The sequence below is a fragment of the Rhinoderma darwinii genome, chromosome 6 (assembly GCF_050947455.1).
Source record: "Rhinoderma darwinii isolate aRhiDar2 chromosome 6, aRhiDar2.hap1, whole genome shotgun sequence".
In the NCBI taxonomy this organism is placed as follows: Eukaryota; Metazoa; Chordata; class Amphibia; order Anura; family Rhinodermatidae; genus Rhinoderma; species Rhinoderma darwinii.
The window spans coordinates 15,974,582-16,002,081 of NC_134692.1; the positions used below are offsets into that span (position 1 = coordinate 15,974,582).

Below are 27,500 nucleotides of genomic sequence, written 5' to 3' on the forward strand. Positions count from 1 at the left end.
TCATGCAAGTTGGATGACCATTAAATCGATGTTTAATTCTCCCAGTGAAACGGTCGCAAGTGCCACTGAGGCGGGAACTTGATGTGGAAGGGCTCCTTGCTTCTCGTTATTACATGCTGCCAGCCTGGCCCCTCTGTTCTGAGTGGCAGCTCTAGCGGTCTACCGGTTGGTCGCTAGAGCCGTCACTCAGAGCAGAGAGTGGCACATGTGACTGCCGCACCGGGAGAATCAAACATTGGTTTCTCTGTCATGCAATATAAAAGGTATATTTACAATTTCCTCCCCTTCCCTATATTGCAATGTCAGTCGTTTTGAGGCCCTAATACTGTTGACAGATTCCCTTTAAAGGCACTGTCTCATCACTGCAAATTCCTTTTTGATTAAAGCCAGCCCGGCGATCAACTGTGGGCTCAACTTCAGGAACCGCAGTGATATATTGTTATTTTCCATGAATGCTGCGACTGGCCAAACATTTCCTTTGCAGTGGTCACTGAATGGCCAACAATATAATACATGGACCGGCTGGGTCCACCAGAGCGAAATGCTTGCTTTCCTGGTGATCTAAATCTGGTTTGCTCCCACCTCTCTTAATGGACCAGTGCCCCAGATGGTGGCATCCCTCGTCCAGTCTTAGAAACCAGGAGGGGAGTTCTACACCGGTACACAGAGGTCGCTTTGTCATGGCAGGTGGGCTCACACAATTTGATAAAAATGTGCGCTAAGAACCTCACTATTGTAAGTAGATTCAGCAGCAATGCATATTTATTTATTTATTTATAGTGTTTAGGTGGCATTAGTGTTCGTAGAGTGCTGTCGCTATTTTTTGATACTGTATTGTTTGCAGTCTGAGGCTGGGTTCACACGAGCACATTAACGTCCGTAATGGAAGGACGTATTTCGGCCGGAAGTCCCGGACCAAACTCAGTGCAGGGAGCCGGGCTCCTAGCATCATAGTTATGTACGATGCTAGGAGTCCCTGCCTCTCCGTGAAACTACTGTCCCGTACTGAAAACATGATTACAGTACGGGACAGTTGTCCTGCAGAGAGGCAGGGACTCCTAGCATCGTACATAACTATGATGCTAGGAGCCCGGCTCCCTGCACTGAGTTCGGTCCGGCACTTCCGGCTGAACAATACGTCCGTCCATTACGGACTTTAATGTGCTCGTGTGAACCCAGCCTTAGTCTTCCTTGCACCTGCATACGCGTTTTGTTTCATTTTGTTGGACTGTGCTAATCAAATTTTGCTATCTCTTATGTATGGCATATATGTGGGGTTAGTGACTGCCTCCATTGTTGATCTTGCACTCCTCCCATTCTGCCCTGGGTGATTTTAATTTGTTTAATCTTGGTACCAACCATCCCCAGATATATGTAGGCTTAGTCCCAGTTCTGAGTGTATGTGCAGCGTAGGAACCTACCTTATAGCGTTCACCTTGTTGTGGCAGGTGGGCTCGCACAATTTGATCAAAATGTGTGCTAAGAAACTCACAATTTTAAAAAGATTCAGCAGCAATGTATATTTATTTATAGTTTTTAGGTGGCATTAGTGTTCGCAGAGTGCTTTTGCCATTTTTGGATATTCTACACCTGTCCTTGTCACTTGTAAAAGGAATGGGACCAACAAGCATTTGGCCTACTCTCTCCTAGGACTCCATAGCAGCCACATGGGCTTCCTCAATGGCACGCACGTCCTTGACTTTCCATAAAAATGGGTGCAGTGGAAAGTATGCATGTGGCACTTTTACGTGTGACCTTGCTCGGTACTAGCATGGTCATTTACAGTAAGAAACTTCTCATTATATTAGTAATTGACTCATCGTGTATGTGAAATCCACTTTAAGGGATTTACTGTACATTAGAAATGATCTCAGAATCTCTTCCCAATGTTTCTACACTCTATCAAGTCTGTTATAAAAATGTTATATTACAGCAGCTTGATTAACTCCAATTAAAACTTGGACACAGTTGATGAAGAAAACACAATATATCAAGGCAAGTTGAGCTAAAATCCCCATTATAGTGATATCCTCCGATCAGCCGCGTCACAGGCCATTAAAGCTGCGCTAATACATTAATTAGGATTTCATTTAATATGTCATTTAAATTTAATGTAACCGTTAGCGTATGGACAGCGCTTGTAAAATGATATCACTTGTCCATAATCTATCAGATTGACTCATGTCCTCTCCTGTAGGTTAAACGATTCATGTGCCATCAGAATAGATGATTCCAAATTATTTATTTGATATATTTATATGCAAAAGTAAAATCTTTCTAATGAGCTAAATTAAGAATTTTTAAATTACATTTTAAAGCCCCTTGTTTTTAGTGCATTGTTTAAAATAGTATCTCATATTTATCTATCTATCTATCTATCTATCTATCTATCTATCTATCTATCTATCTATCTATCTATCTATCTATCTATCTATCTATCTATCTATCTATCTATCTATCTATCTCATATCTATCTATCTATCTATCTATCTATCTATCTATCTATCTATCTATCTATCTATCTATCTATCTATCTATCTATCTATCTATCTATCTATCTCATATCTATCTATCTATCTATCTATCTATCTATCTATCTATCTATCTATCTATCTATCTATCTATCTATCTATCTATCTATCTATCTATCTATCTATCTATCTAATCCATCCATCCATCCATCCATCCATCCATCCATCCATCTATCTATCTATCTATCTATCTATCTATCTATCTATCTATCTATCTATCTATCTATCTATCTATCTATCTATCTATCTATCTATCTATCTATCTATCTATCTCATATCTATCTATCTATCTATCTATCTATCTATCTATCTATCTATCTATCTATCTATCTATCATCTCATTATCTATCTATCTATCTATCTATCTATCTATCTATCTATCTATCTATCTATCTATCTATCTATCTATCTATCTATCTATCTATCTATCATCTCATTATCTATCTATCTATCTATCTCATATCTGTCTATCTATCTATCTATCTATCTATCTATCTATCTATCTATCTATCTATCTATCTATCTATCTATCTATCTATCTATCTATCTATCTATCTATCTATCTATCTATCATCTCATTATCTATCTATCTATCTATCTATCTATCTATCTATCTATCTATCTATCTATCTATCTATCTATCTATCTATCTATCTATCTCATATCTGTCTATCTATCTATCTATCTATCTATCTATCTATCTATCTATCTATCTATCTATCTATCTATCTATCTATCTATCTATCTATCTATCATCTCATTATCTATCTATCTATCTATCTATCTATCTATCTATCTATCTATCTATCTATCTATCTATCTATCTATCTATCTATCTATCTATCTATCTATCTATCTATCTATCTATCTATCTATCCCTCCATTTATAACATATGAGATCATATATGCATCTTAAATAGTTACATAGTACATAGTTACATAGTTAGTACGGCTGAAAAAAGACACATGTCCATCAAGTTCAACCAAGGGAAGGGAAAAGGAAGGAAAAATTTCTACACATAGGAGCTAATATTTTTTTGTTCTAGGAAATTATCTAACCCTTTTTTAAAGCCATCTACTGTCCCTGCTGTGACCAGCTCCTGCGGTAGGCTATTCCATAAATTCACAGTTCTCACTGTAAAGAAGCCTTGTCGCCTCTGCAGCTTGAACCTTTTTTTCTCCAGACGGAGGGAGTGCCCCCTTGTTTTTTGAGGGGGTTTTACAAGGAACAGGATTTCACCATATTTTTTGTATGTGCCATTAATATATTTATATAAGTTAATCATGTCCCCCCTTAGTCTTCTTTTTTCAAGGCTAAATAGGTTTAATTCTTTCAATCTTTCCTCATAACTTAAATTCTCCATGCCCCTTATTAGCTTCGTTGCTCTTCTTTGTATTTTTTCCAACTCCAGGGCATCCTTTCTATGAACTGGAGCCCAGAACTGAACTGCATATTCTAGATGAGGCCTCACTAATGCTTTGTAAAGTGGCATTATTACATCCCTGTCCCGCGAGTCCATGCCTCTTTTAATACACGACAATATCCTGCTGGCCTTTGAAGCAGCTGATTGACACTGCATGCTGTTATTGAGTTTATGATTTACAAGTACACCCAGATCCTTCTCAACAAGTGAATCCGCCAGTGTAGCGCCCCCTAGGACATATGATGCATGCAGGTTGTTGGTACCCAGATGCATAACTTTACATTTATCTACATTAAACTTCATTTGCCAAGTGGACGCCCAAACACTTAGTTTGTTTAAATCTGCCTGTAATTCATGAACATCTTCCATAGTCTGAACTATATTACATAGCTTGGTGTCATCTGCAAAAATAGAAATAGTGCTATTAATCCCATCCTCTATATCATTAATAAATAAGTTGAATAATAGTGGTCCCAGCACTGAACCCTGGGGTACACCACTTATAACCGGTGACCATACAGAGAAGGAATCATTGACCACAACTCTCTGGATACGGTCCTTGAGCCAATTCTCAATCCAATTACAAACTATATTTTCTAAACCTATAGTCCTTAATTTACCCATTAGGCGTCTATGGGGGACAGTGTCAAATGCCTTTGCAAAGTCCAAAAACACTAAATCCACAGCGGCCCCTCTGTCTAGACTTCTGCTCACCTCTTCATAAAAACAGATTAGGTTAGTTTGACAACTTCTGTCCTTAGTAAAACCGTGCTGGCTGTCACTTATAATGCTATTTATTGTCACATAATCCTGTATATAGTCCCTCAATAGCCCCTCAAACATTTTCCCCACGATGGATGTTAAGCTTACTGGTCTATAATTACCCGGGGAAGACCTAGAGCCCTTTTTGAAAATAGGCACCACATTTGCCCTGCGCCAGTCCCTTGGCACTATACCAGTCACTAGAGATTCTCTGAATATTATGAAAAGGGGGACAGAAATAACTGAACTAAGCTCTTTAAGAATTCTAGGGTGTAACCCATCTGGTCCCGGAGCCTTGTGCACATTTATTTTATTTAATTTAGCTTGGACCATCTCTACATTCATCCAATTCAGTATATCAACTGATATATTAACAGCACTGGCACCGGCTACATCAGCTGCTCTTTCTTCTGTTGTATATACAGAGCTAAAGAACCCATTTAGTAACTCTGCCTTCTCTTGATCCCCTGTGATCAACTCCCCATTACCATTATCTAGGGGTCCTACATGTTCAGACCTTGGCTTTTTTGCATTTATATGCTTGAAGAATTTTTTAGGATTTGTTTTACTATCCTTGGCCACCTGCCTTTCATTTTGTATTTTTGCTAATTTTATTACATTTTTACAGATTTTATTAAGCTCTTTATATTTTACAAAGGCTACAGCTGTACCCTCAGATTTGTATTTTTTAAATGCCCTTTTTTTGTCATGTATTGCCCCTTTCACAGAAGGTGTAAGCCATGTGGGGTTTAATTTGAGTCGTTTATACTTATTACCTGTAGGAATAAATTTTGCACTATAATAACTCAAAGTAGATTTGAAAATCTCCCATTTATCATTTGTTCCATTATTTGACATTAGTTCTTCCCAGTCTATATCCTGAATTGCAGCCCTCATCCTGGGGAAATTGGCTTTCTTAAAATTAAATGTTTTTGCCCTCCCAGCCTGCGTTTGTTTTTTACAGTATAGGTAAAATGTAACTATATTATGATCACTGTTACCGAGGTTTTCACGAACATTGACATTCCCAACAAGATCTGCATTATTAGAAATGACCAGATCCAACAGAGCTTCACCTCTAGTCGGGTCTTCCACAAACTGGCCCATAAAATTTTCCTGCAACAGGTTGAGGAAATGTCTCCCCTTTGCAGTTGAAGCCGAACCATGACACCAATTAATATCCCGGAAATTAAAATCTCCCATTATCACTACAGTACCCGCCTGTGCAGCCCGCTCCATCTGTTTATATATCTGACCTTCCATCTCCTCAGTTATATTGGGGGGTCTATAGATTACACCAAAAGTAATTTTTTCAGTGTTTACCTCCCTTTCTAGTTCCACCCACAAGGTTTCAACCTCCTCACAGTCTTCACCCACTATTGTCTCTTTCACACTCGCCTTCATATCACTTCTCACATACAGACATACACCACCACCTTTCCTATTTGTCCTGTCTTTACGAAAAAGTGTAAAACCCTGTAGATTTACAGCCCAGTCATGTGAAGAGTCCAGCCATGTTTCAGCAACACCAACTATATCTATATTTTCTTCCAGTATCAAGGCCTCCAGCTCCCCCATTTTGCTTGCTAGACTTCTGGCATTTGTGAACATACACTTTAACTTGCCTGTCAGTTTTTCACTTTTATTATCAGAAATGTGATTTGACATTAATCGGTCCTTTTTATTTACACTGATGTTTTGTAACGAAAGGATCTCCTTATCTTGTTGTCTAGTCCTCTCCCCACATTCTGTTTCTCCCCCCACCAATATAGTCTGACCCCTCTCTAACCTGGCTACCCCTTTTTTTTCTACATTTACCTCCCTCCTCAGCCCTAGTTTAAATACTCCGCCACCCCAGCTAGAATTCTCTCCCCCAGCACAGCGGACCCCCTTCCATTTAGGTGCAAATCATCTGCAGAATACAGTTTGTACCCCAATGAAAAGTCAGCCCAGTGCTCTAGGAACCCAAATCCTTCTCCTCTACACCAAGACTTCAGCCATGCATTTAACTCCCTAAGCTCCCGCTGTCTTTCCTGTGATGCGCATGGCACAGGCAGTATTCCTGAGAATACAACCTTGGAGGTCCTTCCCTTCAGCTTGTAGCCTAGTTCTTTAAAATTATTCTTAAGGCTCCTCCACCTACCATTTATTCTGTCGTTGGTACCGACATGGACCACGACAGCTGGATCATCACCAGCCCCTCCCAGCAATTTGTCCACCCGTTCCACCACATGCCGAACCCTGGCACCAGGGAGACAGCAAACCATTCGGTTGAGGCGGTCTTGGCGACAAATTATTCTATCCGTCTTCCTGATTATAGAATCCCCTACAACTATCAATTGTCTTGGCTTGCCTGCATTACCATCCCGCCGACTACTAGCTGGGCTGTTCTCCCGGCTGTTAGGGAGATCAGTATCCACTAGGGCTGCCTTTTCTGAGACTGACACCCTCGCATCATCACCCAACCTGGCAATTTTGCTTGGAATGCCAGAAACCGGATCGGCCTTCCTTGTCTTTGACCCCTTTCTACTGCCCCTAACTACATTAACCCAGCTACTTACCTGATCCTGCTCACCCATGTCTTCACCCTCCAGTTCTAACCCACTAACTGCATGCTCTGTGAGCAGCAAGCTCCGCTCAAAATTGTCTATCCTCATATATAATTAACTCATTAATACATGTAATTATGCACTTAATGTTAATGTAAATCTCTTCATTTGGGCAATGCATGCCTGTTGTTTTTTTGTTTTGTTTTTTTCTCCTGTCTCGGCTGCTTCTTACCTTTCCTCCACTAATGGTTAACAACTTCAGCTGATCTACAGTGTCTATTGGACTCAATGGTAGCCAGAGTCAACGCTTGTTTTACCCCTAAGGGTATGTTCACATGGCTTATTTTCGGAAAAACAGCCGAAAAATCGGAAGCAGAACGCCTCCAAACCTCTGCCCATTGATTTCAATGGGAAAACGGTGTTCTATTCCGACGGGCTGTTTTTTTATGCGGCCGTTTTGAAAAATGGGCGTGTAAAAAAAACGGGTGCGAAAAAAAAGTGCATGTAATTTCTTGGGCCGTTTTTGGAGCCGTTTTTCCTTGACTCCATAGAAAAATAGCTCCAAAAACCGCTGTAAAAAACGCTGTGAAAACCGCAAGTGGCCTAAAAATGGTCTGAAAATCAGGAGCTTTTTTCCCCTGAAAACAGCTCCGTATATTGAGACATTTTTTATATGGGGGGGGGGGGGGAACAAATACCCTTATGGTGTCAGTGGCAAAACTTGAAGCTTTTGGGCCGAATGTAAAATTGGTAAAGTTGATGAGTTCCAATTCAACCATGGTTTAAAACCTATAATACGACCACCACCACTTAACCACCACTTAACCACCATGTCACGCTATATAACGATATACATATATAGGCTACAAATATGTAATCATCTGCATAGTGCTATACATACACACAACTACTAGATATATGAATGGAAAGAAGGTATTGGTACTGGGAAGACAGGTAAAAACTAAGTTTTTTTTTTAAATTAATACAATAGAGAAGATTTATTATTAATGTTTGAAATGTGAAAGCTAGACCAGTCAAAAGATGCGCCAAATTTACTTTGCACGCCCTGTAATAAATTTAACTCATTTGTCTGGACATATGCACTTTTCTCTTCTATATCCCACCCTTTGCCTGGCTTATGTTGCTCCAGTATTTCACCATTTATAATTTTGGCGCATATTAAGACTCCAATTGGCCAAGCCCCGTTTCAAAACTGTCTAAAATACATAATAATAATTTCTGGTTGTAATTGGAGCCAAAATTCTGGTGCATTTGGCTTAGTAAATATGCCCCACTGTCTATTGACAGGGCATCAAGGTGGGAACCCACTGACATGACAGCAAAGGATGACGGGCCCCACATCTGACATCTACCCATGTGTTTGTTAATAATGACATAGCTAAATTAACACTTTGCAATCACCGTTTACAGTACAAGATGAAAAGAAAAATTCTCCGTCACATAAGTACAGAACACGCTGTTTTAATGATGTGTTTGGAAGCGTGCGAATAGTAAGGGGTAAGCTGTAATAGAACGAGCCGGGGAAAATGACACATAGAATTCCAGGATCGGGAGCGTTAGCTTAATGACACATTTCTGTTTATGAGGGCCGTCTTGTCGCGTCTTGGCGTCACCTCACTGCACTAATGTCCAGAACATAACACGCTGGTCATTGACACCTATGACCTTTTGCTCAGAGACAGGTAAATGGAAACCATTAGTCAAAAGAATAAGTCCGGCACAACAGTCGTCTATAAACTGACCAGACATCTGCAGGTTAAACAGCAGAGAGAACCAATTGATATTCCATGCAAGCAGCTCCACCAGTCATTGTCATTTATAATCTTCCGATCATTCACAATGAGCGGTTACCTTTTCATCAAACTCAGCCACTAAATGCAGAGTCCGGGGACTGACACCGCATAATTGCAATTAGTGCAATGTAATGGAAGGTTGTACATTTGGACAGCTTGTAGTGCGCTCTAAACATAGACCTTTACCCCCGGAATAATCATGGTATACTCAACACATCTCAAGGCCGATGCATCATCTGCTCTTCGTAAAAATAGATTTTAATAACAATTAAACAGCTTCTGCTTCGAATCGCCAGACACATATGCTACAAATCAGACTTTTATGTGCAACTGTATAAAAATGAATTAACCGGTTTATAATAATAAAAATGTGGCCTATCAAAAATTGTTATTGAGTTCTCAGGGAGAATAAAATTTGTATGGTGCAGCAAATCTACTCGCGGCTCTATGAGTTTTGCAGATAAGGAAGCCCCGGAGTAGCCTGCTGGATAGTGCAGGAGCGGCATGACAGGTGTTGGAGTAATGTCGGGATAGGTGGGTAGGGATAAAGGATGTGGGGTGGAGTCTAGGACAGGTATAGGTAACTAGAGGGGTGAGGGATCAGTATAGCGGGAACACAGTGGATAAAACGTCTTGCCCGCCCTTTAATTTGTTCTTTGAACATAGGTCACAGCAGCCCAGGTGGTGGTGGGTATTGGGGAGGGGGTCTTTGGAGGAGAAGAAAGAGCAACAGAAGGTGGAATGGATACATCAGAGGGATGATCCCGGTTTATTTGGGGCTGGGAATTACCCAGCTAGAGTGTTTGGGTCCTGTAGGCAGGGTCCCCAGGGACAAAAAGTGTTGGTTTCTCCTAAGGGTCAGTTCACATGGCGGATTTTGCTTGGTGGGTCCCGCTGCACAATCCACAGCGGAATTATTACTGCCGGCGGCAGGAAGATTCATCCTCCATTGACTTTAAAGGGAGGTTCGGGCGGAAACCGCTTGAAGATTGGGCAGGATGCTTCTTTTTCCCGCTAGCTGAAAAAATCACCTAGCGGGAAAAAGAAGAGTCAGACTCCCATTGGGTCTGGTGATCACGACTAAAGGCAATGGAGAGATCTTCGTTAGAGTCATTTGGTTCCAATATGCTGGATGCTAGGTGCCATCAAGAACCCCCTCGCGAATATGGTTGTTAATGTTGATTATATATATTATATATATATATATATATATATATATATATATATATATATATATATATATATATATTTACATATGTTGTATATGTATATTGCATTAAAGTTTTCATCTTTAATAACGTTTTTTTATTGGCTATTAGGACCTTACCACCACATCTTGCTGTTGTCTCCTTTATTTGGGTTAGGTGGGTGGTTTGGTCACATTAGGAGCTATCTACAATCCCCTGATGTCATTGTAGTAGGAGAGGTATGGCATGGGATCATTCTCATGTTGTTGTTGGTGTGAGAATGACCTGGATAACTCTAAACCATTCTCACAAGTTCAATTAAATGGAGAGTGAGAATCACTCATAACACATAAATGGAAAGTACTTTGAATCATCCCATAATACTGGCAATTCAACTTTCAAGTGCAACTATATACAAATTAAATGGTTAATTATTAGTTATAAATCTGAGCCGACTATGCACAGGTTGATCCTGGCACCTAAGATAATGTTGAAGCCAACAGATTGTCATTTAATTTGGTGACATTAAGTTGACATCAGCAAATGATTAAAACTTCATTCTGTTACCGATATGTAGAAACACTAATGATTTTTTTTGTGCTCGTTCGGGAATCAGCAAGTTGCAATACTGAGAATTAGGCAATCTAAAATTGTTTTAAATTCACAGCAATTATTATATCTGCATGCAATAGTCTAATTACAGAATGTCCTGGCTCTGACAAGTGCAATGTACAGATTAGGTTGAAGGATAAGAATGTTAGAGGTCATTCTCATGTTATTGGATCTGTGTGAGAATGACCTGGTTAGGCCAACCAGAGTGTAAGAATCCCTCATAACACATGAACATAAGCTACTTTGTATCAGCACTTATAAGTAATACATATACACACAAAATAAACTGATGAATTACCAGGTATAAATCTAAGTTGGACACACACAACTTTCTGATACTTGAAATTTAATTTAAGGCACTAGATTAAGTTGGTGACCTTCAGTTGAAATAATCAATTGATAAAAAAAAATCATTCTGTCTTTGATTTGTAAAAACCGCAATGAAAATGTGTTCCATGCGTGCAGTATGCGTGAGTCAGCAAGCTGCAATACTGAGAATGAGGCATTCATGAGAATACAATTTGCCTGCAGGAGTCTAGCTATTCAATTTCTCAGCTCTGAGCGCAGTGATCTGCAGATTGGGTTGCAGGATGAGAATGTCAGGGGGTCATTCTCATATTGCATCAGTGTGAAAATGACCTGGATAGCTCCAAACCATTCTCACACAGAGACAACCAGAATGTAAGAATCATGCAAAACACATGTCCACGCACAGGATCTTTCTGATACCCGAGACAAAATTGAAGCCACTAGTTATTTAATTTTGTGAAGCTGCAATTAAAATCTGTTGCCATTCTTCAATTGAATTGCAACAGTGAGAATGAAAATAGATACACCACAATTTTAGATTCACCAGAGGCATATCTAAAAATAGTATATAAATGAACCTCAAAGCAAGAATTAATATTTGGCAAGGAAGAATGTATATAGGATTAGAACGTCAGAGGGTCATTCTCATGTTATTTGTTTAGGTAAAGATTAAAAGCACACGGCGCACGTGGTGCATCATCCCAAGAGGTTTAAAGATATAGTATCCGGAGAGGTGAAATGGTGCTCACCTGATGGCGTTGTGCTGGGAGCACAACGTCATTGAGCGTGGATCTGTATATGGAGGTTCGCAGCCCAAGATTCTTACGGGGACCCATAAGGCTCCGTTAGACTGGATGAATAGAGTTAAAGAAAAAAGGGAAATCCCACTTATCGGCGGCGTTCCTCTCTGATAGTGTGTTCTCGGCGAGTTTCGCTGGTGGATGAACACTAGTGATATGTCGTGAAAAACTGAGGTCTATGACCACAACATGAAATATTGGCTATTTATTGCAGTGTTTTAAAATATGTTAAAGTATATAAAAGCTACGCATTTCGAGCCCGGTCTCTTCATCAGTCTAAAAAAGCATCTGGTAGGTTCCAGCTCCATAAGCTACCTATTAGTGAAGTTGGAAATGGCGGCATGCCAAGGCATGAGGGGCTATGGATGGTCCTCTTCTTTCTGCATATTCCGCGATACTTGGTAATGACTCGGTAATGACTCTTGAATTCAAGAGGATAATCAGCACTGATAGCAGAAGTCTTCAGAACATACATTGCAACGGCTTGATACTGGTAGTTATTGGAGTGGTTACGGGTAACTTAACAATTTTGCAATTGTCAAACAATTAGTGAAATTTCAATGCTCACCCTTCACTTGTTCTATGAACATAATAATTTATAAAATATTTGTGTATATGATCAGTATTAAGACCAATTTCCTGGGGGAAAAAAATCTATTTAAAAAAATTAGAAAAATTTGAATGCTCAGGGGCAGTTGATAACTTTATCTATAGGTTATGCTCGGAAATGGATATAACCCGATGAGAAGTATACATACATAGTTACATAGTTACATAGATACATAGTTACATAGTTACATAGTTACATAGTTACATAGGTTGAATAAAGACACAGATCCATCAAATTTAACGCTTCTCAATAAATTCCCCATCATTCACTGCTTGATTAATTATAAGCATCAATGCCATTCATCAGTAAATAATAATCTCGCCTTTTAAATGCTGACATAGTATCTGCCATTACTACCTCTTGGGGTAGGGTTTTCAGTACGGGACAGTATTCCCGCGGGGAGGCAGGGACACCTAGCGTCATACATAACTTTGATGCTAGGTGCCCGGCTCCCTGAACTGTGTTCGGTCCAGGAAATACGGCTGACATCCGGTCCGTAAAACCCGGACCAAACACGATCGTGTGAATAAGGCCTAGTACCTGTGGATGAATGCCACCTGGGCCAGGGGATTTATCAATATTTAATTTGCTCAGACGCAGCTGTACTTTCTCCTGGGTTAAGCAGGTAATATTGGGTGGGGAACCTTTATTATTGTCCCCCTGAATATCTGGCACTGGGAGCTCATTAGTGAACGCAGAGGAAAAGTATGTGTTTAATATCTCAGCCCTCTCTTTGTCCTGTAAATTTATATTCCCATGCTCGTCTTTAAGAGGGCCAATATTATCAGATTTTTTTATTTTTGGCATTAATATATTTGTAAAAAATTTTGGGATTCATTTTAATTTCGATAGTGATTTGTCTTTCTGTAGATAACTTTGCTAACTTGAGTTCATTTTTACATTATGTGTTATGCTGTGTCAAAGTGAAAAGCCATTGTGTTGTTGTTGTTTTTTTAACTCTAAAATCATGTGCTTATTAACTTTATAATATTTCTATATATAGCTTTCTTTTTTCTGATACAGAGCTCCAAAGGTATACAGTTAAATGATAAATTCATTTCTGCCTGCAGCCTCCACTAGAGGGAGAATGGGAGCTTACTGCATACTGTATTATTATTGAGTTAAATGTATAAGACCCTGTTCACACAGAGTTCTTTGGCACTGATTTTGAAGCAGAAACTGCATTGGAATAAGCGCCAGAAAACGGTTGAAATCGCCTTTTGGCAGAGACGTTTTTCCTGGGCGGGTTTTGGTCAATCACAGGAAAAAAAAGGACCATGTCCTTTCTTGCCGCAGTTTCCACCTCTGACCTCCTCAATGGGAGGCAGAAAAACCTGCGGCACTAGTTTCTGAATAGTTTTCGCAGCGTTTTTTTCCCCGCGGTCCTTCCATTAGTTTTAATGGCTGTGGGCAAAAAATGCTGAGAAAAAACGCAGAAAAAAATACATGTAGACAGTTCAAAATCTGCCTCAACATTCCTGAAGGAATTCTGAGGCAGATTTTTTCTGCCTTCAAACTGTGAGCAGGACCTACCAGTATGCAGCAGGTGTCCAAGCTCCCCCTAGTGGTGACTGCGGACTGGCAGCATGTTTTCTTTTAAATGTATGTCCATGCACGGGATATGGAGCTCTGTATCAAAAATAATGGAGCACCAACCTCTACAAAGATTTATTAATAAATAGATCAGCACAAAATTTTGGACTGATTTCGAATTATAAAACAAAACAAAACAATGTTCTAGGCTGAATATTCACTTTAAGTGTTTTAGAAGAGTAAGCAAAACTGCTACTAATGCAGTAATACATATACCCATAGCAGTACTGGGAGATGCATTATAAGAAGAAAGAACGCTCAGACCTCTGTGGTCAATGTTTTATGTCCTAATGGTCATAAGACATTATGATTAAAAAAAATACTTTAAATTAAATGGTTTTCCCATCATTACAACCACTTTCCATGCGCCCTATTAGGGTGTATGGACATCATGGAGTACCACTCCACCCCTCTATTAGCCAGGACGGTGAGCTGCTGGAAAGAACAGATCTCCTGTGGAAGGACTTGGCACGAGCAATATAATATTTCATGGTCGTCTGTTCATTTCAGTGGGTATTCTATAAAACTACACACTGCAAAGAAAATGGCCTTCCACAGGTTCAGTAGCCACACCTCCGGCGATCAGATGATCACTTTATTCTAAGAAGTTGTCTTGGTAGGATATCCCTTTAATTGGTTTTCTACGAAATTGTCAATGGATGTTTTTTTTTTGTTCTGACAGCTACGTAGCTGGGGGTTGTCGGGGTGCTGGGTGCCAGGATTGGCATCAACAAGCCATTCTGCTTTGGCCGGGGTATTTAAATGCAGGGCTAGGGCAGCAAACTAAACACAAAAGAAGCCTAATTACGACTTTGTCGCCTAATATTGGCAAATTAATTTGTGGTGTTGTGTGTATACTGTGTGCATTATAGGAATAATTTACACGCCTCTTGTGCGCCCTGATTCACCGTCCTCCACCAGCTTCACTAGAATTGACAATTTCACGGTCCTGATCCTAGAATGGCACCCCAGAGACGGATACATTTATTCTGATCATTCAGATTGCGTGTTGTATTTTTTTATGTTCCCGCCATTACAATCATAAAACCCCATAACAACGTCATGTTTACACTTACACATCCTGATCGCCTGTAGCTAATTCTGCATATTTTACCCGGTGAGAGGTTGTTAAGGTATTAATAGATTGATGATAGTTATAGGACTTCACTGCTGCCTTTTACTTCACCAGTCATATTTATTGATTTTATGTTTTCAATTACATTGCTTTTACTGCACATAACTAGGAACTTGATTTATTTTATGATCCTAAAAGGAGCAAACGACATTGCACTGTGACTAATAAAATCAGCACATTTTGTGCATTGTGAATCCTGCAACTAATTTCAAATCAGCAAATTTTCCTATTCTTGCATCCTACACTTTATTTCAGCTTTGTTTTTAAGATATAGAAGTGAGGATGGTAAAACCGATTACTCAGGGGCGGACACAGGTAGCTGAGGAGCCCCCGTGCAAGAACAGTATACGGACCCTTTGCTCTTTGGAATCTCCTTAAGTCTCTTACAATCCCGTGACCACGCTTACGCGTTTCAAACCTCTAGGGTTCTTAATCATAGCTTAGTTACCCAGCTATAAGTTCACAACTTATAACCCCACACTTTAGGTCAAGAGATTTCCTGTGGGTCTGGCTACCTGTGGCCGACTCAGGCCTTTCTTTGGATATCTACGAGAACCATTACCATTTACAACGTGGTCTAAACAAACAAACAAACAAACAAACAAACAAACAAACAAACAAACAAACAAACAAACGGATTAACGCAGTGGAAACGCGGTGAGCAAAGTCTTGTCTACTTTTCTATTGTTTTCTTACAATCCACCAATAATTGTAAGCCATGAAATTCAGTTAGCTAGACAGGGTGCAGAGCAGTCACACCCACACCCAAGGGGGGGGGGGGGGCAAAAGAGTCCTATACCAAATAGGAAGACACTGTTATAATAAATGGTGCATTATAGGTGGGGGCCCAGGTTATACATTTGGGCCCAGTTAAACCTCTGGTCTTTTTGCCTATCATGGAACTAAATAGCTGGTCAGAAGTTGTAGCTTTTAAGGCTGAATGCATACGTTGCATATTACGTGCGGATTTGCCGCGCATATTTTCATAAATCATCAGCGTAATATAGTACCAGCAAAGTAAATGAGATTTCAAGAGATCTCATCTACACGGTGCAGATTTTTTCTGAGCGCAAATTGACCTGCGGTCCGTATTTTAAAATCCACAGCATGTAAATTTATCCTGTGTTTCCTCTTTCGAATTGTATCTGACTAGTTTTAAAGAAAAACTCACCAAAATATGCAGAAAAATACTGCACCTATTTCCACATCAAAGTGTAAACACCGCACTAAAAACGCATAAAAAAACGGCGGTTTTGGTGTGGATTCTCCACATCAAATTACTCAACGTGTGCATGTAGCCTTAAGGTGGTAGTGGGCCCTTACATACTGGGCCCCTGTGCGGTTCCATTCACCTGTTTTTGGCAATAAACTGACCAAGTAATATTCATTTTCTTAGCGACATAATCACGAGATGGCAGGTCACTTCCTCCAACAAGATCAGCACACTCATATTCTGCTGCTATCATAATTGCCACGATCTCATTGGCTACAAAGTTACTTGTTACAATTTAACTTGACACTTCATTACACTTACTAGCTACAGGCAGCCCTGTCCTTACTAATATCATGTGGGTGGACAGCAGGGTCGGTTTGGCTCACCAAAGTACCCTTCTGGTAGGCTCAGGCTTTAACACAATTATGGGCCTCTAATACAACAGGGCTTCAAAGTTATATCAGGGGGAAAACTCATTTGGAGCCAATTACTTGTCACTTGGGTCTATTTCTTATGGTTTTATTCACAAATAACCTATTAGGCCTTATTGATGATCTGTCCTTTTATAAGTATTGCAAGAAAGTTTACGTTGCAATTAAAAGTGGTCGTGCACAAGTTCTGTATAGATGGAGGGGCAAGTCAAAGCAATTTTCTCTGATGGACCCAACGAGCCCAGTCCTACATTCATGGACTGGTAACCCCCTCCCAAAAGATCAGTACTTTCCTCCCCTTCTGCTGTCATTATTACAACGTACAATGTTCTGTCCCTATCCACGTCACTACTCCTCTCATGCTGCTGCGACCATTCACATGACCAGATGGACTCTAGGTAATCAGGCACTATCCCCTAAAGAAACTACTCCAGTCACATGCAGCCCTGTTCTTGCCAACATAATAAGGGGACAGGTCACTGCCTCCCACAAGGTCAGCACACTCCTCTCTTGCTGTCATCATTCCATGATCTGATTGGTTTAAGAGTGTTATATCCCAACCAGAGAAGTGACTAAGGGTTTTCTTCCTCACAGAAAGTGATAGTATATCAGAGCTGTAGCTAGGCTTTCCTTCACCAGGGTCACCCCTATTGCTGTATCTTATTATCCTGGCTAAGGTAAAGTGGCTTGTTGGTACACCTCCTGGCACCCAGCACCCTAAACACATTCTCCCACTAGCTTCGCCCCTTAGAATATGGCATTACTTTCTTATCGGTGTGGGTCCGACTGCCCACCTTTACCGTTTTACCGTTGTTCCCTGCACAGCAGCACTTCCTGCAACCGGCTGTGCAGGGAACTGCAGTACAGCACCATTACATTAACCCCTTAAGGACACAGTTATTTTGAGCCTTGTGGACTTAGGATTTTTTCATGATTGCATTCTGAGAGCCATAACGCTTTAGTTTTGCTGTCGAAGTAGCCGTATGAGGGCTTGTTTATTGCAGGATGAGTTTTTTTTTTTATTGGCACCATTTTAAGGCTAATAGACATACCCACATGGCAGACCTGGGGGCCTTCTTTAGGCCCTGGCTGCCAAATCATCGTAATCCTGCAATATTTTTGCGGGGACGCCGATGGGGTTACAGAGGAAGACCCATCCTCAGTCTAACCACTTTGATTTTAAAGTAACTATTGGCCACAGAATCTGAGGGGTTAAACGGCCAGGATCAGAGTTATTTTTGATCTAGGCCGTCGCAGCAGATTTTCAGCTTTAGTCCACAGCTGACAACTGCGAGGGATTGTTCAGACACAGCTTTTTCATATCGCCAGAGACGTAAATGTACGTCATATGTTGCAAGGATTTAAAGCCCCAATGCAAAGACTACCAGTCATTTAAAATGTTCATGGTTTTTTTATGTTGCAGAGGAGAAATATGGGTGCGACTGTTACCTGCTACGGCCTTGAGCTCAACCCACTTAATAATATTGCCCCATCACAAGTAGGTCTGACCTTGCCAACATAGTCCCATAAGTGGATAGGTCACTGCCTCCCACAAGGTCAGAACACTCCACTCCTGCTGCTGTAATCATTCATATAACCTAATTGACTAACTGTTCTCTCCTTCCACTTAAAGACACGGCTCCTGTCACACGCAGCTACGTTATATATTTGATGGACTTCATGACACACTAGACAGACTCAAGACTATGTTAAATTTGGTGCAACCATCATATGTTATGTAACTATAAACTATCATGACACAGGATGAATGTAATTCGACTGACGTACATATCCAAGAGGTACTGTACATAAGTAATACAACTCGTCTTTCCACGTTTCTTTCCTATAAACCCTTCGTTTACAAGTAAACTTGACATTTTTCACAGTAATTTGTTGTTTTTCTCAATAATAATTAAAGCTTCACAGTTTGTAGATTTAATTAAAATGCAATGCAAAGGTGAACGCAAGGGGCCAGAGGAAGCAACGTACATCTTTCATATAACTGATGGTGGCGAGAACTTCTATTCATGTCACAGGAATCCTGGGGGAATTAGTTTTTTACAGCAATGGAAATAAATAAGAAAAATGCCTAGATGATCGCCATATCTAGAGACCTAATACAAGTCTGTGTAGCATGGAGAAGCAGTATACTGTACAGCAGGAAAAACTTCTGTTATCATTTCTGTACATTGACTGAAATGATGGTCACCCAGACTGTTAGGCCCCATGCACACGACCTTAGATTTAGTTTGTAATTATGGACCCTTTCATTTCTATGGCCGACGGACACCTTCCCGTATATTTCCGAGAAGGTGTTCGGGCCGTAGAAACCTTTCCATAAAAAATAGGACATGTCCTATTTTTTTATTTTACGGACCGTGCCCACATACTTTATAATGGGAGCACGGTCCGCAAATGACTGTCAGCAGCCGTCCATACCCGTAACCACGGACCGTGATTACGGGCATGGTCGTGTGCATGGGGACTTAGAATTTCGTTGTGGAAAATCTGCAGCATATTATAGTAGCAGCAGAGTTTCAATAAATCTCATCCACACGATACGTAAATGATGAGCGGAAAAAACGCTCAGAAATTGACCTGCGGTGCGTTTTTTTTTAATCAGCGGCATGTCAATTGTATTTGCGTAATCACTGCTTTTTTGTTGCGGGTTTTCTCTATTGAATTCAACAGGGAGGTAAAACCCGCAACAAATAGCAGATGTTGCGATTTTTATGGCGGAAAAGCTGTGATTCTGCCACAAAAATGGCAACTGATAAAAAAAAAATCTTATACTTACCCAGAATTCTGCGCTTCTTCGTCCAAGCCAATCACGGGCTGCAGCGGTCACATGGGATGAAACGTCATCCCAGGAAGCCGGCCTGCAGGACGGCCGAGGGACTCGCCGCCATGGCTACGTAAGTATGAAACTTTTTTTATGTGCAGTTTTCCGCAGCGGACATTCCGGATGAAAAACTGCACCACAATTTGGTGCGTTTTTTAAGCCGGAATTCCCGGCGGCACCCAGGACGGATTACGCTGTGTACCCGCCCTTTGAGAACAGAAAACCTGAAGTAACACAAGTTTATAAAGTTAATGGGAGCTGCAAGAAGTAACCTAAACATAGATTATACAAAGCCATATATAAAATTCTGTCTATACAGTTACTGTGGTGGAGTTAGGGTTAAAATATAAGCTATAAATGACAGAATAATAGTATAGGGTCACCTGTTTGTACATAGTGAAATTTTTTTAATCTGAGATTAACAGCCGGTACTGGTTTATCAAATATCCTGGATTAACAGACTATGTAAAGGTAATTTGTATAGGGAACCTCACGATGAGGAGTTTTTTTTTAATAAGAGGAGTTTTTGAATTAGAAGTTTTTGCTCTGTTTTCTGGTCTTGTGAGATTTCAGATTATTTCAAATTTTCTATAAAAAATTAGATGATTATCAGATTAGCCAGATTATCGTAAATGTACTGTATTACGGGATTGAATAAAGAGCAATCTCCTAACACATTTTTTAAATCGGACTCCAGCTTTTACAAGCAAAATATTATTATTAAACCATGATACCAATTCAAGTAATTAGTATAATTTGGGAATTGCTACATAAAAGGGGTTCTCCGCCTTGAACAACCCTTTTTTATTAGCAGGTCCCCTGACAATGCGATGATTACAGGGTGCCCTTCTGCGGGACCCCCAGAAGTCAGTTGCAATCTGGCAGTAAGTGGTCAATTTGCATGCAGCGCCACCACAGGAGAAATGTAGAATTACACTGTTCCTTGTAAAATCAATCTTGTTGCCACTCTCCACTCTGGCTAATATATGAGGGTCCTTAATGTGGGACCCTCTCTATTAACTCAGAAGGTTTTGTAAACACAACAATTTTAACTAATCCCTTTAGGACCCCCTGTGATCAGCTGTTGGGGAGGTTCCTATTATTCCAGCTGCAACACTGAGACCCTTTGAAATCAATGGGCGGTCTGGGTAATGCAATGACACACACTGGCCGGTAAAGGAGGTAGAAGGTCCAGCAGTGGATTCCCCTCTATAATTTTCATGTACTCTTATAGGACATATAGCTATAGGTTGTCTTAACCTGACCTCCCTTTTAAAGGAGGGAAGCCTCTTTTGGACAACAATTTATATCATTCCACAGTTGAAATCGCCATAAAAGCTTGAGATCTTCTCAAATATTTTTCTTTACTTATCTTGTACTAAATTCAGAATTCTTCTGGTTTACTATAGTCAAAGAACAGAGCATTGTGGGAGGTTAGCTGATCGTTACACAATTAATACTAAATTGTAAGGTCACATGTCCGACAGCGGGTTGACCTAAACCATTGTCTATTTCCAAGGGCAACCAGCAAAATTTCATATGTATATGAATAGAGATAAAGGCATGGAAATGGTGAAAAATCAGTACAAAAACAGTAAAGCAAAGTCAGACAACTTTTATGTTGATTTAAACTGTGAAAAAATATCAGATAGTTGGTATGGTTGAAAAAAAACAAAAGACACATTTAGCCAAAAGAATGGGAAAGGGTGTATGAGAAAAAGAGGAAGAAAGAAAGAAAGAAAGAAAGAAAGAAAGAAAGAAAGAAAGAAAGAAAGAAAGAAAGAAAGAAAGAAAGAAAGAATAGACATAAAATAGATAGAGAGAGATAGATAGATAGACAGACAGACAGACAGACAGACAGATAGATAGATAGATAGATAGATAGATAGATAGATAGATAGATAGATAGATAGATAGATAGATAGATAGATAGATAGATAGATATTAGATAGATAGATAGATATGAGATAGATAGATAGATAGATAGATATTAGATAGATAGATAGATAGATATGAGATAGATAGATAGATAGATAGATAGATAGATAGATAGATAGATAGATAGATAGATAGATAGATAGATAGATATGAGATAGATAGATAGATAGATAGATAGATAGATAGATAGATAGATAGATAGATAGATAGATAGATAGATAGATGATAGATAGATAGATAGAAAGAATGAATAAAGGAAAGTCCAGAGCAGCACAATACAACAAAGCAGATATGGGATGGGGATGGGACACAGGCTATGCCCTATTATTCACAAAACAAAAAAATAGGCAGCACTCCAGGATGTCAGGGTGAAAAATCCAAATTTAAGGACTTTAATCCATAAATTGCATCAGCCGCTCTTTTATGGATTAAAGTCCTTCACCTTTTGGTTTTTCACCCTGACATCCTGGAGTGCTGCCTATTTTTTTAACTTTGTGAATAATAGGGCATAACCTGTGTCCTTAGGCGTGCACCCATCCCACATCTGCTTTGTATATAGATAGATGATAGTGAAATTCCTTTAGTCTGGCATCACTGGGACCTAAGAGGTGTTGAATTATAATTGATTCCGGTTTATCGGATGGTCGTAGAAAACTGCATGAAATTATCTGTGACCGTTGAGAATCATCAGAAAAATAAAATGTACAAATAGGACTGTTTCTAATGATCAGGGACCTCCTTATTGGTTCTCTCAGTCATCCTCTTCTGATCTGATGAGATATGACATCATCATGCAGTTCTGTACCGGATTATCAGATGCCAAATTAAAGGAATTTCACTGTATATGTTGATTTTCTTTTACTGTCTTCCTTCAGATCACTACCCACTGTGTGGAAATGAAATCCTGCAAAGAATAATCATTCCGTGTGACATATACACCGCCACTAAGTCTTTTTTTTCCATCCCCCAAAGCTACGGAGAACATGTGCGTCTCAGTGTTCTGTTCATCAAGCGGCATAGAAAAGCCCCTCCAGTGAAATGTGGAGAAGGTAAACAGGACGCCATTGTCCGCGAATCTGGCAGTTTTGAAAGAACGGTTCCTCTTATCACCGGACTGCAGTTCTCTAATTCATTGCTTTGCTTAATTGAGAGCCCCCCCCCCTCCAGTATTACACTGCGAGTACAATCCAGAGGAGGATTAATATTTGACACACGCGTTCTCAGAAACGAATCAATCAACTCGTGTAGTCGTATAAGAAATCGCCTCTTTAAGGGTGTTTAATCTCTTCATTTATTTATTACCTTTTTTACACACTGATGAGGGGAGGGTGGCTGCAGCGTTGAGATGCAAGACAAGGGGGAGGGGAGGGGGCAGGAAAAAGTTTTACAATGTGTGTTTTTGGAGATTTCTGTTTTTCGAGTGTTTCTTCTTGCACTTATACAGCTCTAATGCAAATGAATTCCACTACATTAAACACCTCATGCAATTGAAATGCTCAATACCCAGAGACGTGCAACAAAAGGGGAATCAAACATACCTGATGTTTCTGAGCATGGATTATATATACATTTACACACACTAGATGGGAGTTGTTGTTCACTATAATATTACAGTTATGTATGGATTCTCATAAGACTTATCTGAACTCAGGAAGTTATCACAAAATAGATAGATAGATAGATAGATAGATAGATAGATAGATAGATAGATAGATAGATAGATAGATAGATAGATAGATAGATAGATAGATAGATAGATAGATAGATATGAGATAGATAGATATGAGATAGATAGATTAGATAGATTGATAGATAGATAGATGATAGATAGATAGATAGATAGATAGATAGATAGATAGATAGATAGATAGATAGATAGATAGATAGATAGATAGATAGATAGATAGATAGATAGATAGATAGATAGATAGATTAGATAGATCGATGATAGATAGATAGATAGATAGATAGATAGATAGATAGATAGATAGATAGATAGATAGATAGATAGATAGATAGATAGTATTAATATTTAATTGTTATGAGTGCTACATCTTACAAATTGAATAGTTTATTTTGTGGGGTTTTTATGTTCTCCTTTTACTGACTGGCAGACACTGATTTATGACCACGTGACTGGCTCTAGAAAGCGTAGAAATAGGGTCTCGTTCTCTTCCTGTAGCTGCGCCATCATGTAGGGTGTACAAGTCAACCATGAGTCTCCTAGTGCTGTCCCTAAAGAGGGTGTCAAGGACCCCAGAATGGGAATTTGCTTGTGTTGAACGGTCAGACCCCATTTTCCTATCTGTGACTTTAGCTCCTACATACATTACATAGTCTCATGTCCCTCCGGTGTGTGTGGCTTTATGGTGATTATTCGTGATTATTCGTGACCTGTATATATTAATATATATATATATTATTATAATAAATGTTTGATGCTGTAATTAGACACAATTCACTGGAAAAATCTTGAGTCAAATAGAGTGACTAGAAGTAGGAGATGACCAGCAGCAAGATGGGTGGACTCAGAAATCCCAAAGACGCCATTGAGGAGCTTGAAAACCCAAACATAGGGCACTTTGTTAGCGGTGTAGCTGAGGGGCTGGCGGGGCATGTGCCCTGAGAGCCAGGGGGCACCAAGAAGCTTTAGACAAGGCATTGAGATACAGGGCTGTGGTAACAACATGACTCTTTGTCCCAGGTAAAGGAAATTTATATTACCACATAATAACAGTAATAATAATCATCATCAGATTAAAATAGATTGATACGTACAGATGTAGCAGAGCTTAAATAGACATTTAACTCTTTGGACTTGCATTGGTTATACAGCTGGATTCTTCTCTGGGTTAAGATAACATTACTGCAGTCTAATGTAAAAACACCCATAATACATTGCAATATAACCATATAACAAACTCAGCTCTGCTGCATATGGTATAATTACTGTATATATTTAATGAGCTTTACAATCCAATTTTAAACCACTAAAATGTATATCTGCTGAGCAAGGCTGAATTAGCACAAATATAATACAGCTATGTTTTAGCGTCCATGTTAAGGCCACAACACCCTGACCCCCTGTGATTCTAATGAACTGATCTTAGGTCATAGTGATCTACCGTAAGTTCAGGTCAGTAGAACCCTGGTGGGGAGCGGAGGAGTTGTCAGGTGTTGCGGCCGTAATGTGGACCTTAAAATGTGGATAATCGTGCTACACCGGTGCAAAGCTAGCCTTAGTAATATGAGCCCCGACAGCTACGGCCTGATCTTGGTCATTTTTCAGAATGGGAAGGGAAAGGGGTAACAAGGGGCAGGATCACTATATATTGTTACTATGTTGGATTTCTTAATTAATATAAAATATTTATTAAAGTGCTGTACATATATTAAATAAATATATCACAACATAATAACAACAACAAATGTTATAATAAAAAACAAAACATAATATTTAGATAATAAATTGTTTTTATAATAAATATCCCAAGTAATTAACTTCTACACAGATCATCTCTATAGATATTAGACAGTAGATAGATAGATAGATAGATAGATAGATAGATAGATAGATAGATAGATAGATAGATAGATAGATAGATAGATAGATAGATAGATAGATATTGAGCACAAAGATCATCATATGGAAGTTTATGGCCTAAAATTATAATACTTTTTTTTATTTTTTTATTTGTATATTTATTTTTTATGTGTGACACTTTACTTTAAATAAAACAATCCCCCATTTTTCTTTGTATCTCTTTCACACTGTTACAATTCAAAAAGAAACATCTGTAGTTTCAAGAATATCAATAATACCACAAAATAAACCCAACTGTTCACACAGTAACATGATGCAGAGCGGCAGGGGACTCTGTATACTGACCTACAACAGGTAACACACACACAAGCTGTTAACCTCGTGAGCGTGACAATTGTCTAATAAAACATGAAGCTGGATAGTCCCTGATATGAAATATTAATCAGAATGCAGAGTTATTACTGTACATGGGATCTGCAGGGCTTCTAAGCAGATGTAATATATACCATGTAGTAGAGCTGAGTTTGTCATTTAGTGGTTTTGTGCACAGAGATTAGTAAATGTGTTAAGATAATGTAGTAAGTGTCCTTAAAGTCCCATGTCATATCACAATGAGTCCAAAATGACAAACTGAGCTCTGCTACACTGATAAACTCAGCAATGCCACACACACACACACACACTGTATGTATATATATATATCAATCATATCTAAGATAATATAGTAAGTTCTCCTGCATACCAATGTGATTTCACAATGAGTACTATTAGTAACAATTAAATATTAATACGATCTAAAGTCTATTCTTGAATGATCTATCTATCTATCTATCTATCTATCTATCTATCTATCTATCTATCTATCTATCTATCTATCTATCTATCTATCTATCTATCTATCTATCTATCTATCTATCTATCTATCTATCTATCTATCTGTTCATTTTTACCCAGGTCACCTTTAGTGATAATTTCAAGCCCAATCTTTAGTTTTTACACCCATTATAAAGTTGTCCAATTTTGACTTACCAGATGAAGAAGACACTTGACCAGGAGAAGGGAGGAGAAATGTAGTTCCATCTTGGTGTTTCTGAATTCTAGGAGATTATTTCATGAGCTTGTGTCGTTAGTTTTCACCAAAAGCCACATTGAGCAGGCTGGAAATGTAATGAGAGTCTCCTAAAGACAAAAAAAAACAACATTTTATTATACACAACAAACAAGTAACACGCAGATGTAGCAGAGCTGAGTTTGTTATTAAGCACAACTTATTGATATCTCTCCCTGTGTCATATAGTAACTACAGGTAAACATACTGCACTTAGTTACAATGACATTCCTCCTTAAAGAGTCGTATAACATATTCCACTCTGCTACTTCTATAACGGAAAATAGAATGCAAATGAAAATGCAGAAGATAGTCATTACCGTTATCTTAGACTGTGACCCCAGGATAATTCATTCCTCTTCCCAGGTCCCATGCAGAACTTAAAGGCATAGTGTTCTCTGTCTTCAGATAATAAAATAAATCGTGCACCCAAAAAAGATGTAGTGTAGGTTTTGCCAACTTTGCCAGATATTAAACCCAGAAGGGAATATAGTTGAGCTAAGTAAATAGATGCATTGTAAATTGGGCTGCAGTTGTCTTGTAGGCTAATTCCAGATTGTGTGCTGCACCCGGGCTCATGTCATGGCCAGCATCCCCATGTAAGCAGCTGTGACAGCAGTGCACGGTAGTCTCCAGCTCTCAGTGTTAGTGGCTAGGCACACCTCCAAGCATGTCACCGCTGCTGTACACAGCCCCACTGCGCACTGGAATGGCACTTATTAGAATAGATCCGGAGTCTCGTGTATGTGAGCACAGCTCTGCCCAGCCTGCACTGCCCGCTCACATGCCAGCCCGGACTTTTAATTCATCTCCCAGTCCATTGTGGAGTCTGCTGGTTACTGGCAGGTGCAGGCTGGAGCTCTATGTCTGGAGCACAGTTCTGCTGGCAGCGCTCTGATTGGACAGTCCCTCCGCTTATGACTGGGACTGACCAACTATTGATTTATAGACTAGAGGTTCTTGTTAAAAAAAAAAGTCAATGGAACAATGTTTGAAGTATTTTGTGCAGGAAAATGAGAATAAATTGGGAAACCAAGTGGAAAAGAACTAACTATTATCTATCTATCTCATATCTATCTATCTATCTATCTATCTATC

At 39.4% G+C, this 27,500-nt stretch overlaps 1 protein-coding gene across 1 annotated transcript in view; it reads right to left on the reverse strand.

Annotated features, from left to right (window-relative positions):
- NXPH2 (neurexophilin 2) overlaps positions 1 to 27,242 on the reverse strand; it is an 81,995-nt gene extending 54,753 nt beyond the window's left edge. Inside the window, exons 1-2 of the mRNA XM_075829235.1 lie at positions 26,723 to 27,242; positions 26,324 to 26,473 (exon numbers count right to left, since the gene is read on the reverse strand). Coding sequence (XP_075685350.1) covers positions 26,324 to 26,374 — 51 coding nt within the window. The 5' untranslated portion in view covers positions 26,375 to 26,473; positions 26,723 to 27,242. The remainder of the gene's footprint in view (positions 1 to 26,323; positions 26,474 to 26,722) is intronic.
- Between the last annotated feature and the right edge of the window lie 258 nt (positions 27,243 to 27,500).